At 40.5% G+C, this 22151-nt stretch overlaps 2 protein-coding genes across 2 annotated transcripts; both read left to right on the top strand.

Moving 5' to 3' along the window:
• The first annotated feature begins 5192 nt into the window (after positions 1-5192).
• LOC139467558 (uncharacterized) lies at positions 5193-9607 on the top strand. The gene is made up of 2 exons (XM_071249092.1): positions 5193-5264; positions 8180-9607. Exons 1-2 carry the CDS (start codon positions 5193-5195, stop codon positions 9605-9607), a joined length of 1500 nt encoding a protein of 499 aa, XP_071105193.1.
• Positions 9608-10733: 1126 nt separating this feature from the next.
• On the top strand, positions 10734-21782 carry LOC139468957 (toll-like receptor 4). The gene is made up of 2 exons (XM_071251099.1): positions 10734-10780; positions 17286-21782. The coding sequence occupies exon 2, from the start codon at positions 17297-17299 to the stop codon at positions 19943-19945; it is 2649 nt and encodes an 882-aa protein (XP_071107200.1). The 5' UTR covers positions 10734-10780; positions 17286-17296; the 3' UTR covers positions 19946-21782.
• The last annotated feature ends 369 nt before the right edge of the window (positions 21783-22151 follow it).

Consider the following 22151-nt stretch of genomic DNA (forward strand, 5'->3'; position numbering starts at 1 on the left):
CAGTTAAACAAGCAATACACCATAGGCATATTCCTCGACTTCTCTAAAGCTTTCGATATGGTATGGCACCACGGGCTAATACAAAAACTTAAAAAAATAGGACTAAAAGGCCAAATAATAAACTTCATCCAAGATTTCCTAAACAATCGCAAAATAACCGTGGATATAGACCATACGCTATCGGACCAGTGTCCCCTAGAAAATGGCACTCCCCAGGGCAGCATCCTCAGCCCAACCCTCTTCAATATAATGATAAACGATCTATTCGAGGGCTTATCCCCTAAACTAAACACTTCAAAATTCGCGGATGACGGAGCCCTATGGATCCGCACTAAAAGCATTAAAATGGCAGAAAACTTAATCCAAAAATCTCTAAATAAAATACAACAATGGGCAGACAAATGGGGCTTCTCCCTTAACTCAGATAAAACAACAGGAGTATAGTATTCAAACATAAAAACATGAAACCTGCCTTCCCAATCCTGCAGCTAAACAACCAAACAATCAAATTTCAAAAACAAACCAAATTCTTAGGACTCATTTTCGATCAACACCTCACCTGGGAGGCTCACGTCCAAAACCTAAAAACTAGATGCAGTAAAGACCTTAACATACTAAGATGTCTCACCGGCTCTAACTGGGGAGCCTCCAAAGATACCCTCCTCTCACTCTATACAGCACTAATTAGATCAAAACTAGACTACGGCTGCGCCATATACAATACCCTAAACAACTCTCTATCTAAAAAACTTGACTCAATACAATACCAAGCCCTTAAACTAATTACACGCACCCAACATGGCACCTCCTACTCCACACTTCAGGCACTTACAGGGGAAATGCCACTAAGTCTACGCAGGGAACATCTAAGCCTTAATTTCTGGGCCGCGTCCCAAACAAACCCTCTCATCCAAAACTTAATTAACCAAAACATTAGCTCAAGAAACCAAGCTCTAGCTCGCAAACATCCCTTACTCACCCCAATATCCCAAAGAATAACTAACTACCTCAATGAACACCAAACTCAAAATCTTAAACAAAACTGCAAAAAATCAAATATCTTCACCCCTAAACTCAAAATACCCAAAATAGACACAACGCTAGCAAACCAAATAAATAAACAAACCGACCCAAACATAGCTAAAACCACCACACTAGCATACATACACGAAAATTGGCCAAATTGGTGTCACATATACACTGACGGATCTTCAGACCCGATCTCCAACCACACAGGCTTCGGAGTCCATACCACACAACCAGTTATATCCACACAATCTTACCGACTCCCTAACAACCAATCTATATCCACGGCCGAACTTATGGGCATGGCCTCAGCCCTGCATAAGCAACAATCTAAAAACAACAATAAAATCCTAATTCTCACCGACTCCCTAAGTGGACTATAAGCCCTCCAAAACAAAAATACCAAAAACGACCTAAATTAATAAACCAAATACTTAAAAGCTCCAACGACCTAACAAAAGCAGGCAAACAAATAACCTTCTTGTGGATCCCCGCCCACGTAGGAATTTACGGCAACGAAAGCGCCGATAAAGCAGCTAAATTATCTCTCAAAATACCAGAAATAAGCCTAAACCTACCCATCTCAAAATCAGAAATTAAAAGTGTAAACAAACAAAAAAATAACCAAAAAATGGCATAATCAATATCAAAACTCAAATAGCCAAATAAAAAAAGTGCTCAGAAAACCACTAGCCAAACCTAAAATCCTACACCCCTCAAAAAAATTTGACAGATTAATTACAAAACTCCAAACAGGACACACTAACCTAAATAACCACCTAAAAAATCTTAAAAGGCACACCACAGGCAACTGCCCCCACTGCAAACAACCCGAAACCACAGAATACGCACTCATCCACTGCACCAACTACCAAACACACAGAACCACACTACAAACCACCCTCAATCTAAATAAGGTTCCTACTCTAGATGAAATACTAAACCATCAAAATAAACTAGAAAACTTCAAGGCCCTAGGCCTATTCCTAATCAAAACAGACCTAATTAAGCGCATCTAAAAACTAATTAATCTACCAATCCAAAATCCAATAAACATACAAACACCCACCTCACCCGGCTCCCTTAGTTCCCTCCTCCACCCACCTCGGCATTTATTCCAAATTTAAAAATTCCAAAAATTCAATATGATTAAGCAACCCCTAAAAGCCCCCTCTTGGGTTGCACACACCACTTTCACCCTTTTCGGAATACACTAAATGGTCTGGCCAGGCCCGTGTGCGAAATACGCTACAATCGGAAAGCGCACGTTAAATCTTCTATATTAGTCAGTCAGTCGGATGCAGCTAAGATCGTGATGGCAGATTGTTCGAATTCAGATTTGTTTATGTTTCGACCAAAGTCCAACCAAAAATGCATGTATTAGCAAGATACATCCTCTGAAGATCTCGCGTTATACTTATTTTTGCGAAATTGACAGGAGGTTGATACGTGTAACATTGTGAACAGCATATTTTTACATGATGCAGCTGTTTAGGTTATGAAACTTGATAAATGTATCAATATTACCGATTTGATAATGAACCCAGACTGAAGGGGTGAGTGTATTAAAATACAAGGAAGTTGCAAGCCAACAACAAATTTACTTTAGTACGGGCTTCGTTTCCGTATGGAATCATATTTGCATCCAACCACACGACCCGGAGCATGGGCCCTGACTCAAGGTAGGTTTCAGACAGCGGATTTTGTATGGTGCATGTCTACTGTATGGTTGTCAGTATTGGTGCTAAGTATACACTAAATTGTCTACTGCATGATAATAAATGCTCCAAACCATTTCCATAATCATAATAATACATAAAGGTGACAAAAACATTTCAATAATCATATGAAATATCTGCTAAAAGCAGGGTCCATTGTACGACTCCAGCTACATCATAAGCATGGGTTTATAATCACTATCAATTAGTGATGATACCAGGTGTTCGCGAAAAGGCCAGCGTATCCTGCCCCACCGGTGACACCCGTCCCCAATACACGCAAAGGCAAGTCAAGTATTCACATGACCTATGGTTAGTAAATATAATCAAATATTCCCAATATTCTTGTCTCACGTGTTTTACCACAGTCTTAATCGAAAATAATTCGGAAATTAATCGAGTCTTTCACCGGTCGTTTCGTTTCATGTTGTTTACGCCGCATTCAGCAATATTCTAGCTGTATGACGGCGTTCTGTAAATAATCGAGTCTGAACCAGACAATTAAGTGATTGACATCATGAGGATCAATCCACGCAATTGTGATATGATAACATGCAACAACCAAGTCAGCGAGCCTGACCATTCAATCCTGTTAGTCGCCTTTTACGACAAGCATGGGTTGCCGAAGACCTATTTTACCACGGATCTTCACGGGTGACTTCACCAGCCAAAACATCGACAAGTGGATGGGAAACGAAGTTATTACAAATATCTCTTCATATCTCTATACCCGTTGTGAAAACCATCCAGCCTCACCTCTTTATTAAGACGATAGACGTCCAATGCGAGACTGAAGATAGCCCGTTACGCCTTTTTGTAATAGGGGAACAGCATATGATATATAGAGTCTTAGCCGAGTGTGTTTTGTAAATAGCCTGCAACCTCGGGGTATCGCGGTACTTATCATGTACGCTAAACGGAACAAAATGCACTCATTACCCTTTATATTATGATTATTCGTGTTCTCTATATCAGATATCGTTTATTATATCAAACAATGCATATTTTACTGATAAAAGTTCATTATTTACATTAGTAGCTCCGAGTAAAAGCCGGGCCTCGCGGTCTGTTTGACAAGGGAGAGAACTCCATCGTATCGCGGTACAGAGAAAAGTTGTGTATGGAGGTCCGAATTGGACAAAAAAAGGACATAATTCTACCAACCACTTGGTATGATCATGCCAGACATCAGTGATTTGTCCAGACAAGTGCAAAGACAGCACAAGTAAAATTCTAAATGTGTTATCAGTAATAGGTATTCAATGCATATTTTTCGAAAAGTAAGAGAAAAATATTTTTATAAGTCAACAACAAATTATCAGAAATGATATTCTAAGATTGTTTATAAAAAACATTGGATGACAATAATTTGTCACAAAATGAAATTTTTTTAAAAGTCAACAATAAATATATAAAAAGCACTCCTAGTATGCCCAAAGTATGTATTTATCTTTTGGCTTCTAGTGAAGAACGTATTTCTAAGTTTGGCATTATGGCCCTTATGATCTTCCAACAGATTCTGGGCACAGAGAGGGAGAAAAATGTGCGGACTACGTAACTTCCGTTACCTTATTAGTCGCCATGAATATGCAGATGATCTAGTTCAGGGCGATAGAGAAAGTTTACTTGGGGAACTGCGGGTTATAACGTTGGCCATTGATAGATAGGGGTAAGGCAATATTAAAAGTCACAAGACCAAATAGCGTCCATTCCAATTTCCAAACATATTTCCAACACAGGAAATGTTTGGAATGCCTTGGAATGGTTTGGACGAACTAAGGGAGTTGTGTGTGTTGGTTGGTTGTTAGATAAGGTAGTTTTGGTTTTTTATTATTTTATTTGGGGTTTAAATGCGACCAATTAGTCCTGTTTTAATTAGGTATAAACCTAAGGCTTTGAATTTTTCTCATTTATTTTGTGGATTTAGGATTGATTCTAGTTCGGTTTTAAGATTTAGGGTGGTCTGTAGAGTTGTTCGGTGTGTTTTGTAGTGTGTGCAGTGAATGAGTACGTGTTCTGGTGTTTCTTGTTGTTTGCAATGTGGGCAGTTTCCTGTTCTGTGTAGATTAGCTATGTTACGGTGATTGTTTAGTTTGGTGTGGCCTGTTTGTAGTTTAGTAATTATTCTGTCGATTTTTTTGGATGGGTGTAGTATTTTTGGTTTATTTAGGTGTTTTTTTAGTACTTTCCTGATTTGGCTATTTAAGTTTTGGTATATATTTTGCCATTTTTTGTTGATTTTTTGTTTAGTGAGACTTTTGATTTCTGATTTGGAGCTGGGTCAGTTTAAGCTTATTTCTGGGAGTTTAAGGGATTATTTTGCTGCTTTATCTGCCTTTTCATTTCCAAAGATTCCTACGTGGGCGCGGGTCCAAATGAATAAAAAAGTTAGTCACTTATAAGGTTACCACGTTGAAAATGGAAACGATCGTTAACAAAAACAACAAAATGTATTCTCTCATCATTCAGCCTAACGGTGATATAACTGCAACAATCAAGTACGCTAAAGTATTACACATGGTGGGTGGAGGACCAGGGGCACTTTGAGTTTGACAGGTGTCATCAACTGGTCAAGTAACATCACGGTTTGTATATTTACGTTGATTGGACAGTCTAGACTGGCGCCAACTAATCATCACTGGACAAAATATCATCCATTCCAAACAATCCAAAACTTGGAAATACCACCATTCCAAATGGAAATATGACCATTCCAAAATTTGTCAAGGTCATATTTCCAAGCTTGGATTTGTTTGGATATGTTTGGATACAACATGTCATAATCATATCTGTTAAACGTTGTACAACTTTTGACCTTATGTGAGATTAGTAATGACATGAAAGTAAATAATTAAGAGTATTTTGGCGCTATTTACCACGAAAAGACCAAATTATGAGCAAATTTAACTAAAAGAATTTCTGTCATTTAAAGTGGCTACTCTTTATATTTAATTTCTTATCTTCCTTGTCTATAATCATATGACATTGACTATGAACTTTGAACAATTAAACAAATATTTTGTTTTCCCATACCGACTAACGGTTGTCGTAGAACAAAGACCGTTTCGAGAATATAGAGGGCCTCATATTCTCATAGAGGGAGTCATTATTATAATTTGAACTAATATACATATGTACATAATAGTAGTAGGTATAAATTAATTTTGATAAGTGTTCGTACAAGAATATGAACTTCGAATTATCTCGGAATTATGCGCAACACATAGGGTTGGTAATTTTATAATTGGTCTGGAACTATCTGACGGTAATTCAAAACAGGGAACAAGATTTCGTCAGATGAATCATTGAGCCAGGAATGCAACGATTTAAATGCTGACAAAATGAATAAACATATCTGGAACAGAGTAGACTGTTCATGCGGACAATTATATGCTACGTCTATTGCCAACGAAGTTTATCACCCCATGTTATAGCATTTGTTTCATATAAAAGATAGAAGCCAAATAAGTTAGTTGTTATGAATTAGTTTTACCTCTCTGACATATCACGCAACTGAATATCAAATAACCAATTACAGGAATTAACCTATACATGGACCCTGTATGCAGTTAGTTCTTTATACAGAGAAAAGTGAAATTCAACAGTTGGCAATAGGTGATCATTTCAAAGCGTAAACAACGACCATAAGAGCTTTAATGTGATTTGCACAGTATTTGTTATGGTTGAATAGTACAACTTTCGGTGAAAATATCATCCCTGAAGCCTAACATGACCCAAAAATGATTGATGTACACAAACAGTTAATGTACATATGAGGGAAATTCATTTCTCTTTAATTTTGTACTTGACCACTGAATAAGCAATTATTATACAGTCATTCATATCAGCAACGAATGACTTTTACCAATGTTGAACGCAGAGGGTAATGTGTTTTTATTGCGTATTCCAATGGGACTATGATCAACATTCAAGACCATTGTCCCTCGACAAATCATCAGTAGCTTGTGCGCACACAATAACTTAGTCTTCACCTGTATGTACCTTGTTTGTGAGTGTGATTGAAATGTGTTGTGGGTGGTTCACCACTTAAAGTGAGATCAAGGCGATGTTAATAACGTATGCTATCCCATGTTCTACGTTTGAAATATCAACAAAAAAATAACAGAGATTATCCGTACTATTGAGACCCGTGAAGATCAGATGTGAAGATTAAGGTGTCTTGCAACATCGCGTTGACTTGATCCTTCTTCAAGAATTCCAATTGCTCGAAATCGCTCATTTCCGGACAGGCGTGGCATTTCGCAATGTTGAATAATTGCGTAATTTTGTTGTTTTTCTGAGTGGTTGTTGTCAGCTCGATGCTAAACAATGCATATGGAATCCAGTTCACGCACTTGTTTTCATACCCATTCTTGGGTAGTGAAATGCATGGGGCTTGCATAAAAGTCAACTTTTGCATGGAATGCATACTTTTCTGTAGCAGTTGCGATTTTGTGACTTGATTCCATACATGTACTACAATATTGAAAACCAAACTTTACTTGTTTGAAAAATACACTGATATATTGGTGTGACAGGAACTTTTGATGTTGAGTATACTATTCACAACTGTTATATTTTTTAATTGGGACCGCCTCCGTGGTCTAGTGGTAGAGCGTTCGCCCGGAGAGCGGACGGTTCGGGGATTCCCAGCCGCGTCAAATCAAACTTCGTTAAAAGATGATACTTGTTGTTACACTGTCTGGCGCTCGGCATTATGGGTCTAAAAGAAGGACTGGTCGACTTGGAGTATAATGTGTCTGAGTGGGGTATTCATGTTAAACTGCGGCATGGTATCTCAGTGGGATAGCACTATAAAGCGACGTCAGTCCGGACTAGTACAGGCAGCCACACACACACACGTGCAAGCACGTCGCAATATAAGTGCAATAATATTGGACGTGCAAGCAAACCCTATTTCACCTCACCTTTTAAAGTGTCTACTTAATAGTCGTTTAACGTCCATAAAATTACCATCAAACAATTCACGTCATTGACAAGGATACGCAACTTGGTCGTTATGTGATGTCCGCAGCAAAACATTATTGAATTCCTTGTGAGGCTCCAAACGTTTCTAATCGCTGCCGTGGTCTATTGGTAGAGCTTCCGCCCGGAGAGCGGATGGGACGGGGTTCGATCCCCGGACGCGTCATACCAGAAGACGTTATCATAACATAGTACTTGTTGTTACCCTGCCTTACTCTTTGGGGCTAAAACAAAGACAGGTCGTCTCTGTGTCAGCATACTGTGTCTGAGTTGGGTATTGATGTTCAACTGTGGCATGGTATATAGGTGGGTTAGCATTATAAAATATAAGGACTGGTACGAACAGCCACACACACAAACACGCGATAATTTAACGCGACATTTAACCCTATTTCACATCACCTCACCTGAAAACTTTTCTGTCAACACTCATATGTCCTTCCAAACAGAATGCATCAGTTGTTTTACTAAGAGTCAGATTAGTCCATTTCCACATACAAGCTGATGTAACCGGAAACAAACCTCCAGCTACACAACCAAGTCTCGCAACAACCACCACCACCCTACCTCTGCCCCAACCCTCCCTCCGGCTACACAACCAAGTCTCGCAACAACCACCACCACCCTACCTCTCCCCCTCTACCCACCACCCTCCCTCCGGCTACATAACCAAGTCTCGCAACAACCACCACCAAACTACCTCTCCCCCCACCCTCCCTCCAGCTACACAACCAAGTCTCGCAACAACCACCACCACCTTTCTCCCCCCACCCTCCCTCCAGCTACACAACCAAGTCTCGCAACCGCCACCACCCTACCTCTCCCCCCACCCTCCCTCCAGCTACACAACCAAGTCTCGCAACAACCACCATGCACCAACCTACCTCTCCCCCGACCCTCCCTCCAGCTACACAACCAAGTCTCGCAACCGCCACCACCCTACCTCTCCCCCACCCTCCCTCCAGCTACACAACCAAGTCTCGCAACAACCGCCACCACCCTACCTCTCCCCCGACCCTCCCTCCAGCTACACAACCGAGTCTCGCAACAACCGCCACCACCCTACCTCACACCCGACCCTCCCTCCAGCTACACAACCAAGTCTCGCAACAACCACCATGCACCAACCTACCTCTCTCCCGACCCTCCCTCCAGCTACACAACCAAGTCTCGCAACCGCCACCACCCTACCTCTGCCCCGACCCTCCCTCCAGCTACACAACCAAGTCTCGCAACAACCGCCACCACCCTACCTCTCCCCCGACCCTCCCTCCAGCTACACAACCGAGTCTCGCAACAACCGCCACCACCCTACCTCTCCCCCGACCCTCCCTCCAGCTACACAACCAAGTCTCGCAACAACCACCATGCACCAACCTACCTCTCTCCCGACCCTCCCTCCAGCTACACAACCAAGTCTCGCAACCGCCACCACCCTACCTCTCCCCCGACCCTCCCTCCAGCTACACAACCAAGTCTCGCAACAACCGCCACCCCCCTACCTCTCCCCCACCCTCCCTCCTGCTACACAACCAAGTCTCGCAACAACCACCACCAACCTACCTCTCTCCCCATCCTCCCTCCAGCTACACAACCAAGTCTCGCAACAACCACCACCCCATTACCTCTCCCCCGACCCTCCCTCCAGCTACACAACCAAGTCTCGCAACAACAACCACCACCCTATCTCTCCCCCCACCCTCCCTCCAGCTACACAACCAAGTCTCGCAACAACAACCACCACCCTACCTCTCCCCCCACCCTCCCTCCAGCTACACAACCAAGTCTCGCAACAACCACCATGCACCAACCTACCTCTCCCCCCACCCTCCCTCCAGCTACACAACCAAGTCTCGCAACAACCGCCACCACCCTAACTCTCCCCCCACCCTCCCTCCTGCTACACAACCAAGTCTTGCAACAACCACCACCACCTTTCTCCCCCACCCTCCCTCCAGCTACACAACCGAGTCTCGCAACAACCGCCACCACCCTACCTCTCCCCCACCCTCCCTCCTGCTACACAACCAAGTCTCGCAACAACCGCCACCACCCTACCTCTCCCCCCACCCTCCCTCCAGCTACACAACCAAGTCTCGCAACAACCGCCACCACCCTACCTCTCCCCCACCCTCCCTCCAGCTACACAACCAAGTCTCGCAACAACCGCCACCACCCTACCTCTCCCCCCACCCTCCCTCCAGCTACACAACCAAGTCTCGCAACAACCGCCACCACCCTACCTCTCCCCTACCTCTCCCCCTCTACCCACCGTAGAGGTGTTCAAATATAATAGTGACCAGCCACCAGTCGTCGTTTACAGTGCATTAATCTACAAGACAATGAAGCGATTTTCCGTTATTCCCGGTGTATTGAAGACGCGAAATGAGATATTGTGTTGCGTACGGGTGTACTAAGCAATAGTTCCAAATGTCATTTCTTCAAATATTCAGCGAAAAGGCTGATTTGGCAAGGGTGAAATGTCCCTTTGGTCGTTTACTGGCTACGTTTCAACGGAAGTTCCGTCAATATTCAGGAATATATGTGTCACAGTTGTCAAAAATTCAATTTTTAATATTTCACAATAATACACAACAAACATCCCGCTACATGAATACATGCAACAAACATACAAGAGACAGGCCTCACCTCGACACCCTGGATTTATAACACAATGAACGAGCAGGGGTGAGACTTTCCTTTGGACGTCTTCTGGCAACGTTTCAAAGATTTGTTTCCGTTGCATTCAGTACCATCTGTGTCGCTGTTGTTAAACATTGACTCTTCCGCACATAACTCATGACACACACGAGGTTGATGACTAACAGATCCCGAATACATCCCCACCCCTCATTGGGAGAAAGGGGAGGTGTGATCCCTGACGTTCAAGTTTCAATGTGCCATGTCCGGAGGTCGAGTGATTATTCACAACTCTTACTGCGCAGTTCTTCTCTCGAAACAAGGAAGGAGATTTGACAGTGTTGAAAATAAATCAGCAGATCAGATGAAACATGTCACGAATGAATAGCCTTGCTGTGGCTGAACAATTTGTAAGTTAAACATTTTCGGAAACTTTGATATGTAAACAGCAAATATAATTCAGTTTAATGTCATCTTAAGATGTTAGTTTAATCCTGCTTATCTTGTGGATACCATAAAAATAAATTAAAGTTTATTTTGAGCTGGCATGAATATCATAAAATACTTACTAGTAAGTCTATCCTCATAATTTTCTCTATTCCACCATGCGTCTGGTCCCATACAAAATATTCTTCATGAATACTGTAAATCGAGAAAATTAATGCAATGATGAGTCACCACATTAATGCGAGTGTCCACCACATAAAGGAGTTCTGGCTGACGTTCGACCGAATAATATCATTTGCTATCTTCACAAACTTAACTTCCATTAGTGTATGTGAAAAGTTCATATGTTCATAGGCTTCTTCACCGAGTGTACACTGTTGTGGACGTTTTCAGTTAAGGATTAGTATTATATCTTGACATAATTAGGATATAGAGATTACTACACGAGTGTCGCTTTCGCTCGTTAGATACGTTTTGAAACAACTCGTTGTAAGATCAATGGTATCTGTCAGGCACGAGTACAGTAATCTGTTTCTTACATACCCTAAAATCGCACCTTTTTAGCATCGAACCGATGAATTTTGTCTATATTCTCATGATTGCAGTAGCGTATTAATACATCACACCTCTGTCATAAGTGACGTCATCCTATGTGCTGCTTGCTACTCATAAATAATGTGACCCTACACAAAAAGGTTTCCGTCCTATCTGTGGATTATAAAGGCGATGATGAAAATGCAAACTAGACAAAAACCAAGAACACACTGTGTGCCAAGTTGAAAGTTGAAATTACCAAATATGTACAACAATGTTTACTTCCGTATGACATCACTACCGGTGACCGACTTTTACAAAATGACGTGTTCACTGACAACAGTACGCGGGATTTCCAGAGGAGGTTTTCGTTGATTTAGGGATCGTATACACATAAATGTGTCACGTAAGTAATCAGAAACATTCTGACAATCTGCGTACTGTTATTTGTTTACCATGTTTTCCAATGTAACCAAGAGAATTAGTCAGAAATGCAGACAACTACCGTCATCGTTGTGCGTGATTTAGCGTCAGTCATGGCGTCACACAGGACGGAAACTTTTACGGTTTCTGTTGAATTTACCACATCATTGTAATGTATATGTGTAATTCCATAATTAGTGCAACGATACTCTTCCCATGAATATTCTCAAACGCGTGATGGAGCCAGTGTATGCAACAATTAGTCGAAAGTACCTCTAAAAATGCTACACAGTGTAAAATCTGAATTTTGCTTTGTTTACATTTCAGCAAGTACAATTTTCCGAGCACTGTTTTCGTTTCCATACCTAATTTATTTCGCATGATTTCATCTAGATAATTTGCATTGGTGACAAAGACCATTTATCCATTGTTTCGAAAATGTATGAGGAATTCAGGGTTGCATGTTTCTTACACACCTGTGGGTGAGAAACCCATTTGAGATAACTGGTATCAAACATATGTGTGAGATCAAATTCCAGGACTTATTTTCGATGAACATCTCACCTGGGATGCTCACATCCAAAACCTAACAACTAAATGCAGTAAAGACCTAAACACCCTAAGATGCCTAACTGGTTCTAACTGGGGAGCCTCCAAAGATACCCTCCTCTCTCTCTACATATCACTAATTAGATCAAAACTAGACTACGGCTGCCCCATATACAACACCCTAAACAACTCTCTATCTAAAAAACTTGACTCAATACAATATCAGGCTCTCAAACTAATTACACGCACCCAACATGGCACCTCCTACACCTCACTTCAGGCCTTAACAGGAGAAATGCCACTAAGTCTACGCAGGGAACAGCTAAGCTTAAATTTCTGGGCCGCGTCCCAATCAAACCCTCTCATCCAAAACTTAATAAACCAAAACCAAAACATCAGCCCCAAAAACCAAGCTCTAGTTCGTAAACATCCCTTACTTACCCCAATATCCCAAAGAATAACAAACTACCTAAATGAACACCAAATTTAAAATCTTAAAGACAACTGCAAACAATCAAATATCTTCACCCCTAAACATAAAATACCCAAAATAGACACAACACTAGCTGGCCAAATAAATAAACAAACCGACCCAAACATAGCTAAAACTACCACACTAGCATACATACACGAAAATTGTCCAAATTGGTCTCACATTTAGCCGGACGGATCCTCAGATCCGACCTCCAAACACACAGGTTTCGGAGTCCATACCACACAACCAACTAAAACCACACAATCCTTCCGACTCCCAAACAACCAATCAATATTCACGGCAGAACTAATAGGCATGGCCTCAGCCCTCCATAATCAAGAATCCAAAAACCACAAAAAAATCCTAATACTTACCGACTCCCTAAGTGGACTGCAAGCCCTCCAAAACAAAAATACCAAAAACCGACCTAAATTAATAAATCAAATACTTAAAAGCTCCAACGACCTAACTAAGGCAGGCAAACAAATAACCTTCTTGTGGATCCCCGCCAACGTAGGAATATACGGTAATGAAAACGCCGATAAAGCAGCTAAACTATCCCTCAAAATCCCAGAAATAAGCTTAAACTTACCCATCTCAAAATCAGAAATTAAAAGTGTAAACAAGCAAAAAATCACCCAAAAATGGCATAACCTATATCTAAACTCAAATAGCCAAATAAAAAAAGTGCTCAGCAAACCACTAACCAAACCAAAAATTCTCCATCCATCAAAAAAAATCGACAGAGTAATCACTAAACTCCAAACAGGACACACCAACCTAAATAACCACCTAAAAAAAATTAAAAAACACACTACAGGTAACTGCCCACACTGCAAACAACCAGAAACCCTAGAACACGCACTCATCCACTGCACACACTACCTAACACATCGAACCGCATTACAAGCCACCCTCAATCTAAACAAGGCTCTCACTCTAGAAGCAATACTAAACCCACAAAATAAACTAGAAAACTTCAAGGCCTTAGGCGTATTCTTAATAAAAACGGAACTAATAAAACGCGTCTAAAAACACAATAACCTACCAAATCAAAATCAAATAAACAAACAAACATCCACCATACCCAGCTCCCTTAGTTCTATTCCCCAACCCCATCGGCATCTATTCCAAATCTCAAAATTCCCAAATTCTATATAAGCAACCCCTAAACCTCCCTCTTGGGTTGCACAGACCACTTTGGCCCCTTTCGGAAACAAATTAAATGGCCTGCCAGGGCCCGTGTGCGAAATACGCATCAGTCGGTAAGCGCACGTTAAATCTCCAAAGTAAGTAAGTAAGTAGTGTTTTGTCGTGTCAAGTGCGGGTCTCTCTCTCTCTTTGGAAAGTTTGGAATGAGCGATCTTTCCAAAGCAATCCAACGTTCATTCCAAATTGGAATGGACGCTCCTTGGTCCTGTGATGCATGACGGTGTCTACAGAACAGAACAGAACTTTATTTCTCCAAGGTTTAGGCTTACGTGGATAACGGAAAATTTTGTTTAAGTGACAGCGCATTTGTAATTCAATCTATTATACTTTCCTTGATTGATTATATGGCTGCGGTCGTAGATCCGGATGTATCTAAATATGCTCAGTATATACACAGGGTTTATTGTCATACTATTAGTATTAATAGATACAATTGAGTATTTATACCCTTGATCGTACAGTTTGTATGATTTGTGTTATGATTAAATTGACAAAATAAGAAATCATTCCGTGTATATGTGTATTATATATTGTACCCCAATACGTAATTAAATTGTGTATAAATAAGGACACTAGGTTAATTACTGTAATTGATTATTTGATAAACATATTCACATTTAGTTGCCCGATATGTCACAGAGGTAAAGCTAATTCATAACAACTAATTGTCCCATCTATTTGGCTTCTATCTTTTATATAAAACAAATGCTATAACATGGGGTGATAAACTTCATTGGCAATAGACGTAGCATATAATTGTCCACATGAACAGTCTACTCTGTTCCAGATATGTTTATTCATTTTGCCATCATTTAAATCGTTGCATTCCTGGCTCAATGATTCATTTGGCGAAATCTTGTTCCCTGTTTTGAATTACCGTCAGATAGTTCCAGACCAATTATAAAATTTCCAGCCTTATGTGTTGCGCATAATTCCGAGATAATTCGAAGTTCATATTCTTGTACGAACACTTATCAAAATTCATTTATACCTAGTACTATTATGTACATATGTATATTAGTTCAAATTATAATAATGACTCCCTCTATATTCTCGAAACGGTCTTTGTTCTACGACAACCGTAAGTCGGTATGGGAAAACAAAATATTTGTTAAATTGTTCAAAGTTCATAGTCAATGTCATATGATTATAGACAAGGAAGATAAGAAATAAAATATAAAGAGTAGCCGCTTTAAATGACAGAAATTCTTTTTGTTAAATTTGCTCATGATTTGGTCTTTTCGTGGTACATAGTGCCAAAATACTCTTGATTATTTACTTTCATGTCATTACTAATCTCACATAAGGTCAAAAGTTGTACAACGTTTAACATATATGATTATGACATGTTGTATCCAAATATTTCCAAACATTTCCAAACAAATCCAAACAAATCCAAACAAATCCAAGCTTGGAAATATGACCTTGCCAAATATTGGAATGGTCATATTTCCAATTGGAATGGTGGTATTTCCAAGTTTTAGATTTTTTGGAATGGATGATATTTTGTCCAGTGAATGATGCTAGAAGTAAGTATCAACGCATTGCAATTGTTTACGAAGTGAGCACTTCCTGGTTACTGATTTGCATTAATAGACAGCCGCTAAGAGGCGTGTCCCGCGTGAACTATCGGAAATCACAAATGCCGCGATACGATGAATGCCGCGGTACCACGGGGTCCGAGTACTATACATGAAATAGGAATAAAACATATGTACTTTGCGCGCCAGAGGGTAGCATAATGCAATTAACTTTTTATTTTTCACGGGGTAATGATCTCTTTTCCATGTGATATCATTCTTAAAATCATCGATGTTTAAGACGCATATTTACCAAGAAACTTAAGACACTGCGTGTGACTACAATGTTTCATCCGTCTTCCCGAGGCAAGGGAGTTAACTGACTATAATTGTCCAGTTTCCACCCTTGCCGAACTTTCTGGAATTTCTGGGCTCGATCGATGCGTCACCAGTGGCTATTACGAGTTATGGCTATTCTATATTCCTCCTATTGACCAGTCAGATTCCATTTCTCACCTCACTTGCATTTGCTTCAAACAAAATGGCAGCGCCCAGTCGATAATCAAGATCTATATTGCAAAACGGGTCTTACCCTGCGAAGTGTATCAACTCACTTGAGCACCTTGATTAAAAACATAAAACAATTTGCAAAATATCTGTCGAGGCCGATTGGCGGCACGCATGCTTTACAAATTTTGCGACCGAAATCTGCAGGTTGAAATCAACATGTTTACGAACCGGATGTCAAGTTCGTTATACGATTTTGATTGGACTATGCACAGACTCGTTAGTCCAGCCAAAATGCAACTGCATAGCAGCCTAATACGGCAAGGGTGGAAACTGGACTTTTATAGCCTCGGAAAGATGTGTTTCATCGAACCGCCTCATATATTTAATAGTGCCAAATGATTCACTGCCATGTTTGTCTCCAGAGACCATGCAGGTTTATGGGGAACATCAGAAAATAATATATTGATCAAACAGATATTGCATCGAAGTATGGAGGTTAAAAGTAGTTCCTGTTGGCCGACCACATTTGCATATTTATCGGAAGTTTGTTGGATTGGTTTAGGTGTGCCAGAACCATATGATCGTGGGTTCGAAAACCAGATGTGTTCCTAGGTTTGTCAGCATCATACCCGAGGTCGTTCGTGTATTGCTGACAGTGCAATGGTATATGTGTCCGGCGTGAAACCAGACTATAGTCCTCGACAATTGAAATAGAATCCTGGAACATCGCGACTATTAATCAATAAAGATAGATGCATGTGTGCTGATAAGTGCTGATACGTGTGCTGAAGACAATCCACCCCGGAGATAAGGAATATATATTACTAACACAAATGACAAACATTGCAAAACGTGCTTTTCAAGAAATATCCATTTTGCTTACAATAAACATCATCATTCAGTTTTGATCACGTGGTAACAATCAGAGTAATAATATTAGTAAGGTGACTATTATCTTCTTTGTTTGTTTGTTTGTTGTTTGTTGTTTAATGCCGAACTCAGCAATATTCCAGCTGTATGACGGCAGTCTATAAATAATCGAGTCTGGACCAGACAATCCAGTGGTTGATACCATGAGCATTGATTGGGTTGCTGAAGACCTACTCTGACCCGGATCTTCACGGGTAGACTATTATGTACACCATAAAGTCACAACCATTATAAAGAAGCTGGTTATTACTAGTTGATGTTGATACAAATGCTTGCGCACTGATTAGTAATTGAAGTAATATCTTTTAATTGCAGATAGTGCTACTATGAATAAGATTTTTCTCCTGGTTTTCACACTGGCCCTGAAAGCCACGTCGACCATGACCAACAACGAAGTTGATGAGAATGAAAGTTGTGACCGTCGCTGTCACTGTTGGCATGACAACAGAAGCTATGGTAGGGACATGAACATAGCCAACTGTTCAGGCCGGAACATATCTTCACTACAGGATCTCATCCTTCCTACAAACACCAATGTCATCCTTCTGGAACGTAACAACATCCGTAAATTGGGAAATGACGACTTTAGACCATATCATAATCTGACCCATTTAGATTTGGGCACTAACAATATATCGATAGTGGAAGAGAGAGCGTTTGGACAACTGTACCAGCTGGTTTTCCTTAACTTAGAAACAAATCATATTGCTTTACATGTTTTGTGCCAAATACCACAATTATTCCAAGACCTTGTCAGCTTGAAGATTTTGAAATTGAACGGAAATTCCTTTGGAAATGGAAGAACCAGTGTACACTCTGATAAAAAGGAAACCCCGAACATTTACCCTGATGTTTTTCACTGGCTTGTTTCGCTGGAGACCTTATTCATTGACGGAATCACCAACGCATCCTTTTCTTCAGGATTCTCTAACCTCACCAAATTTACCAGCCTTATAATGTCTGGCGATAATGGACAATGTACCATAGGTACCCTTCATAATACATCCTTTGAACATGTACCATACCTAACATACTTGGATATATCAAACTGTTCTATAACTGATATTGAGGCTGACACGTTTTCACATATGCCAAACATTCAAACCCTGAACATATCCTCCAACATGCATCTTGGATTCACGATATTAGGTCAAGCTTTATACGGCCTTCAGTCATCTAACATTAGCGTCCTGGTAGCGAATAGAATCGTCCTGATGTATCCGAAATGTGTCGTGATCAAACAAGAGGATGTGCAATATCTGAACAACACGTCCCTAACACGACTCTATGTTGATGACAACAGTATCAGGAAAATCGAGCCAGGCGTGCTGCGTCTCTTGCCAAACACTCTGAGCTTCATCTCTGCACAACGGCATAAACTTGGTTATGGGGCTTACTTCCAGGAACTGAAATATCTCACAGGCTTAAAGTATTTGCACCTCAGTGGGGTGTCTTACCATATAGATGTGCCCAATCGAGATATGTTGGAGGTACAGTTTTCTGATGAAGTCATTGGAGGTACAGCGGACATGTACAACTCTAACGGGAACGGCATCCATCCAATGTCTTGGGTTTATGAAATACAGCCTTATATATATCCGTATACCACAACGCCTAATTTAGTGTTAACAAATTTAACACTACCCCCAAACCTGATAAAGGTTCATTCGAACTTTACGCAACTAACCAGCACTCTTGCATCAATAAGCATTCAAGCTGAGAGTTTACAACACGTGGATCTATCCAGCAATTTCTTTCAGTTTCATGACGGGACTTTGTTAGGATATGACAATGTAACCTTTTTAGACTTATCCAACAACCTTGCTCGTTGGCTGTCTCCAGATCTGTTTCAACACTGTGTTTCCTTAGAAGTGCTAAATTTATCGTACAACTTCTTCAAATGGGACATATACAATGATACGGGTGGAAAGATTTTCAGAAATCTGTTTCGCTTGAAGCAACTTCACCTCGCATCAAATGTTCTAGAGCAGGTAAGAGGGATGGTATTTCGTAATCTGACATCGCTTGAAATTCTTAATCTATCTAGTAATGTGTTGTACAACTTTTCCCCTGAACTGGGACATCTAAAGAAGTTGAAACAGATAGATTGTTCAAACAATCAGATTCAATGGCTTATGTCAGATGTTCGAAGACAAATAAGTGCTTTGAAATTAGTCTCCCCGAACCTGACGTTGAACCTGAGTGGGAACCCATTATGGTGTTCGTGTAGGAATTTAGAGACTTTGAGCTGGCTGCTTGATTCGGGAGTGACCAACGATGATATGTATGGGTATAATTGTTTGCAGAATGGTCTTAAAAGAGACATTAAAAATAAAGACGAGTTTCAAGATCTTATAAGCGAACTAGAGAACAAATGCTTCTCAGCTTCAGATGTATCCCTTGGCGCCTCTGCTGGAATCCTTTTCTTCTTCTGTGTCGTGATTGTTGGGTTGGTTCGAAGGTACAGGTGGAAGATACGCTATCTCTTCTACTCTGCCAGACTTAGGTATAAATCTGACCGAAATACTCCAGATGATGGGTACTTCATGCATGATGCTTTTGTCTCCTACGCTGATGAAGATCGTGAATTTGTCGTCGATGACATGCGATGTCACATGGAAGTTAATGATGGAATAAACCTCAACATCCACCACCGTGACTTCATGCCAGGAGAGCCCATTGCTTCAAACATCATTGGCGCCATCACGAATAGCAGGAAGACTGTGGTGGTTCTGTCCCAGAACTTCCTCAACAGTTACTGGTGCACGTACGAACTGCGCATGGCCCAGATGGAGAGCATCAGTAGTGGGAGGGACATTCTAATCATCATCATGTTCGAACCCGTGCCTGCCAAGAACATCCCGCCCGAAATTTTGAAACTGTTGCATACAGATTCTTACATAGCCTACCCAAGCGATGAGGAAGACAGGGAGGAGTTCTGGAGATGCTTGTGTCAGAGTGTCCGACCACAGTGACCGGGGCCATCTTACCTCGCATGTATCGAGATGGAATATATGAAGTTTGTATGTGTAACGTTGCATATATACATATCCTACCATGAAGTCCGGGTATATATCTAATATATATTTATATATTCAAATAGTGTATATAACGAAACCATTCAGTCACTAAATTTACCTTCGGATATATCACAGTCGAATGCGTGTACATATTGTGTATTACGAAGCCATTTGTTATTTATAATTAACCTCGGATTTTACCCAAGACGGATCTTCATATCCTTAGTGGTGTGTGTATAAACATTGCAAATAATTCATTATACTGTTTATCATCCAAAACTGGCTCCCACAGGATATATCGCTTGGGTGAGATCAAGCGATATCTACATTGCAGATATCAATACAATGAAATTGCATCACAATTCTTTGCATACGATTATGACGTCCTTGTTACATGATGTCACAATCAAATGACATCACTAATGGCTCTGCTACTACACTTAAGACACTGCTAATTACTGTCTACAAACTGAAAAAGTTGAATGATGTTTGATGATAAATAAAATCTCACCCTCGCGTCTTTTGATATCAAATATATCAACACTCATTGATATTTTTCATATCAAAAGCCACGAGGGTGAGGTTCTCTATTTATTACCGATAGGGTTAGAAGTAACCGAATTCCAAAACATCGTATGTGCCCTAGTGCTCGTATAATAATCTCTATTTACTTTCACTGCCGGCTAAAGCAGTTGTTATATAAGTGTAATACTGCCGGCGAAACGGTGACAAGTTGCACAGTGCAAACTAATTTCTCCAAAGCAAGGTTAAATGGTCAACTTTTCTATTGTTTGAAGCTACAGTAATTGCAAATGTGTTTCAGAATAATCTGACAATTTCCTCGAAACATATCTTCCAATACCATTTATTTCCGGTTCGTGTAAAGTAAATCGCCATTATATGTGACTCAGGCCGGCTATGCGTCTACACAGACAAAACCTCGTTAGTCCGTAACCTGTGCTTTCCGAATGGTTACCGTTAGGGATGTCTACAGATCATGTGTACGTGCCAATCAGTGCCAATGATTCGTTAATGCGAAACTTGTTAACCCAAACGCTTTCACTTGACACGGTAACGGAATAACGGAGTTGCACTGTACTTTGATAATAGTAGACTTGTCTTCGAGGACGTGCAAGTACCGAGACCCGTGAAGATCTGGGGTAGAATAGGTCTTCAGCAATCCATGCTTGCCGCGACAGGCGACTATGCTTGTCGTAAGAGGCGACTAACGGGATCGAGTGGCCAGGCTCGCTGATTTGGCTGATATATGTCATCGTATCCCAATTGCGAAGATCAATACTCATGGTATTAATAACTAGATTATCTGGCCCAGACTCGATTATCGACAGACCGCCGTAATATAGCTGGGATATTGCTGAGTGCGGCGTTAGACAAATAAACAAACAAACAAACAAAAGCAAGTACCGAGAAATTAGCTTTGCAACAAAATATTGATGAATTCGTCTTAACGGAACTAGTTTTACGGAGGTGAACTCAATATCTGCCATGACAAAGAGCTATTTTATAAACATAACACAACGTGACATGTGTCACCATGGATATACAACGTGACATGAGTACATGACCACACACTGCAAGATCTATCACGGTATCATAAAATCCATACACGCTTACAAGTGCCTATTCTTTATACTATAATGCATCTTTATCCCCAGGTCAGACAACCCCACAACTTTGTATTCACATCGGATCAAGATTAAAAGTGTCGATTAACCACTGTAATCGGCTTTGCTATGACTATGATTGCCATATTTGACAGAAACAATTTCTTCTCTCCTTGATTGATAAATAACTTGATGTTGATGTATATGTGAAAATAAATATGCATGACGACGACGAATGTCTTCACTGTTTCGTGGAGCAGATGGTCATGACTTAATGGACGAAATATGATACTTGGGAATACATCATCATATCCTTTTGCTATTTTTAAAGAATATCTTGAGTATATCTACTTGGCACTACACCATACTGTACCACATGCTTTCATTGTACACACTCAAGTAATTTAAAACACATCTGTGACGTCATTCTATTGTTTGAACGCTCCATTATTTTTCAGGAATGGAGAGTTGCTTGTCAACTATACATTATCTTGAAGCAGCCTTTGAATTTTTCAAATATTTTCAACTACAGAATA

This window comes from Haliotis cracherodii, unplaced genomic scaffold (genome assembly GCF_022045235.1).
Source record: "Haliotis cracherodii isolate W230 unplaced genomic scaffold, xgHalCrac1.p SCAF_2, whole genome shotgun sequence".
In the NCBI taxonomy this organism is placed as follows: Eukaryota; Metazoa; Mollusca; class Gastropoda; order Lepetellida; family Haliotidae; genus Haliotis; species Haliotis cracherodii.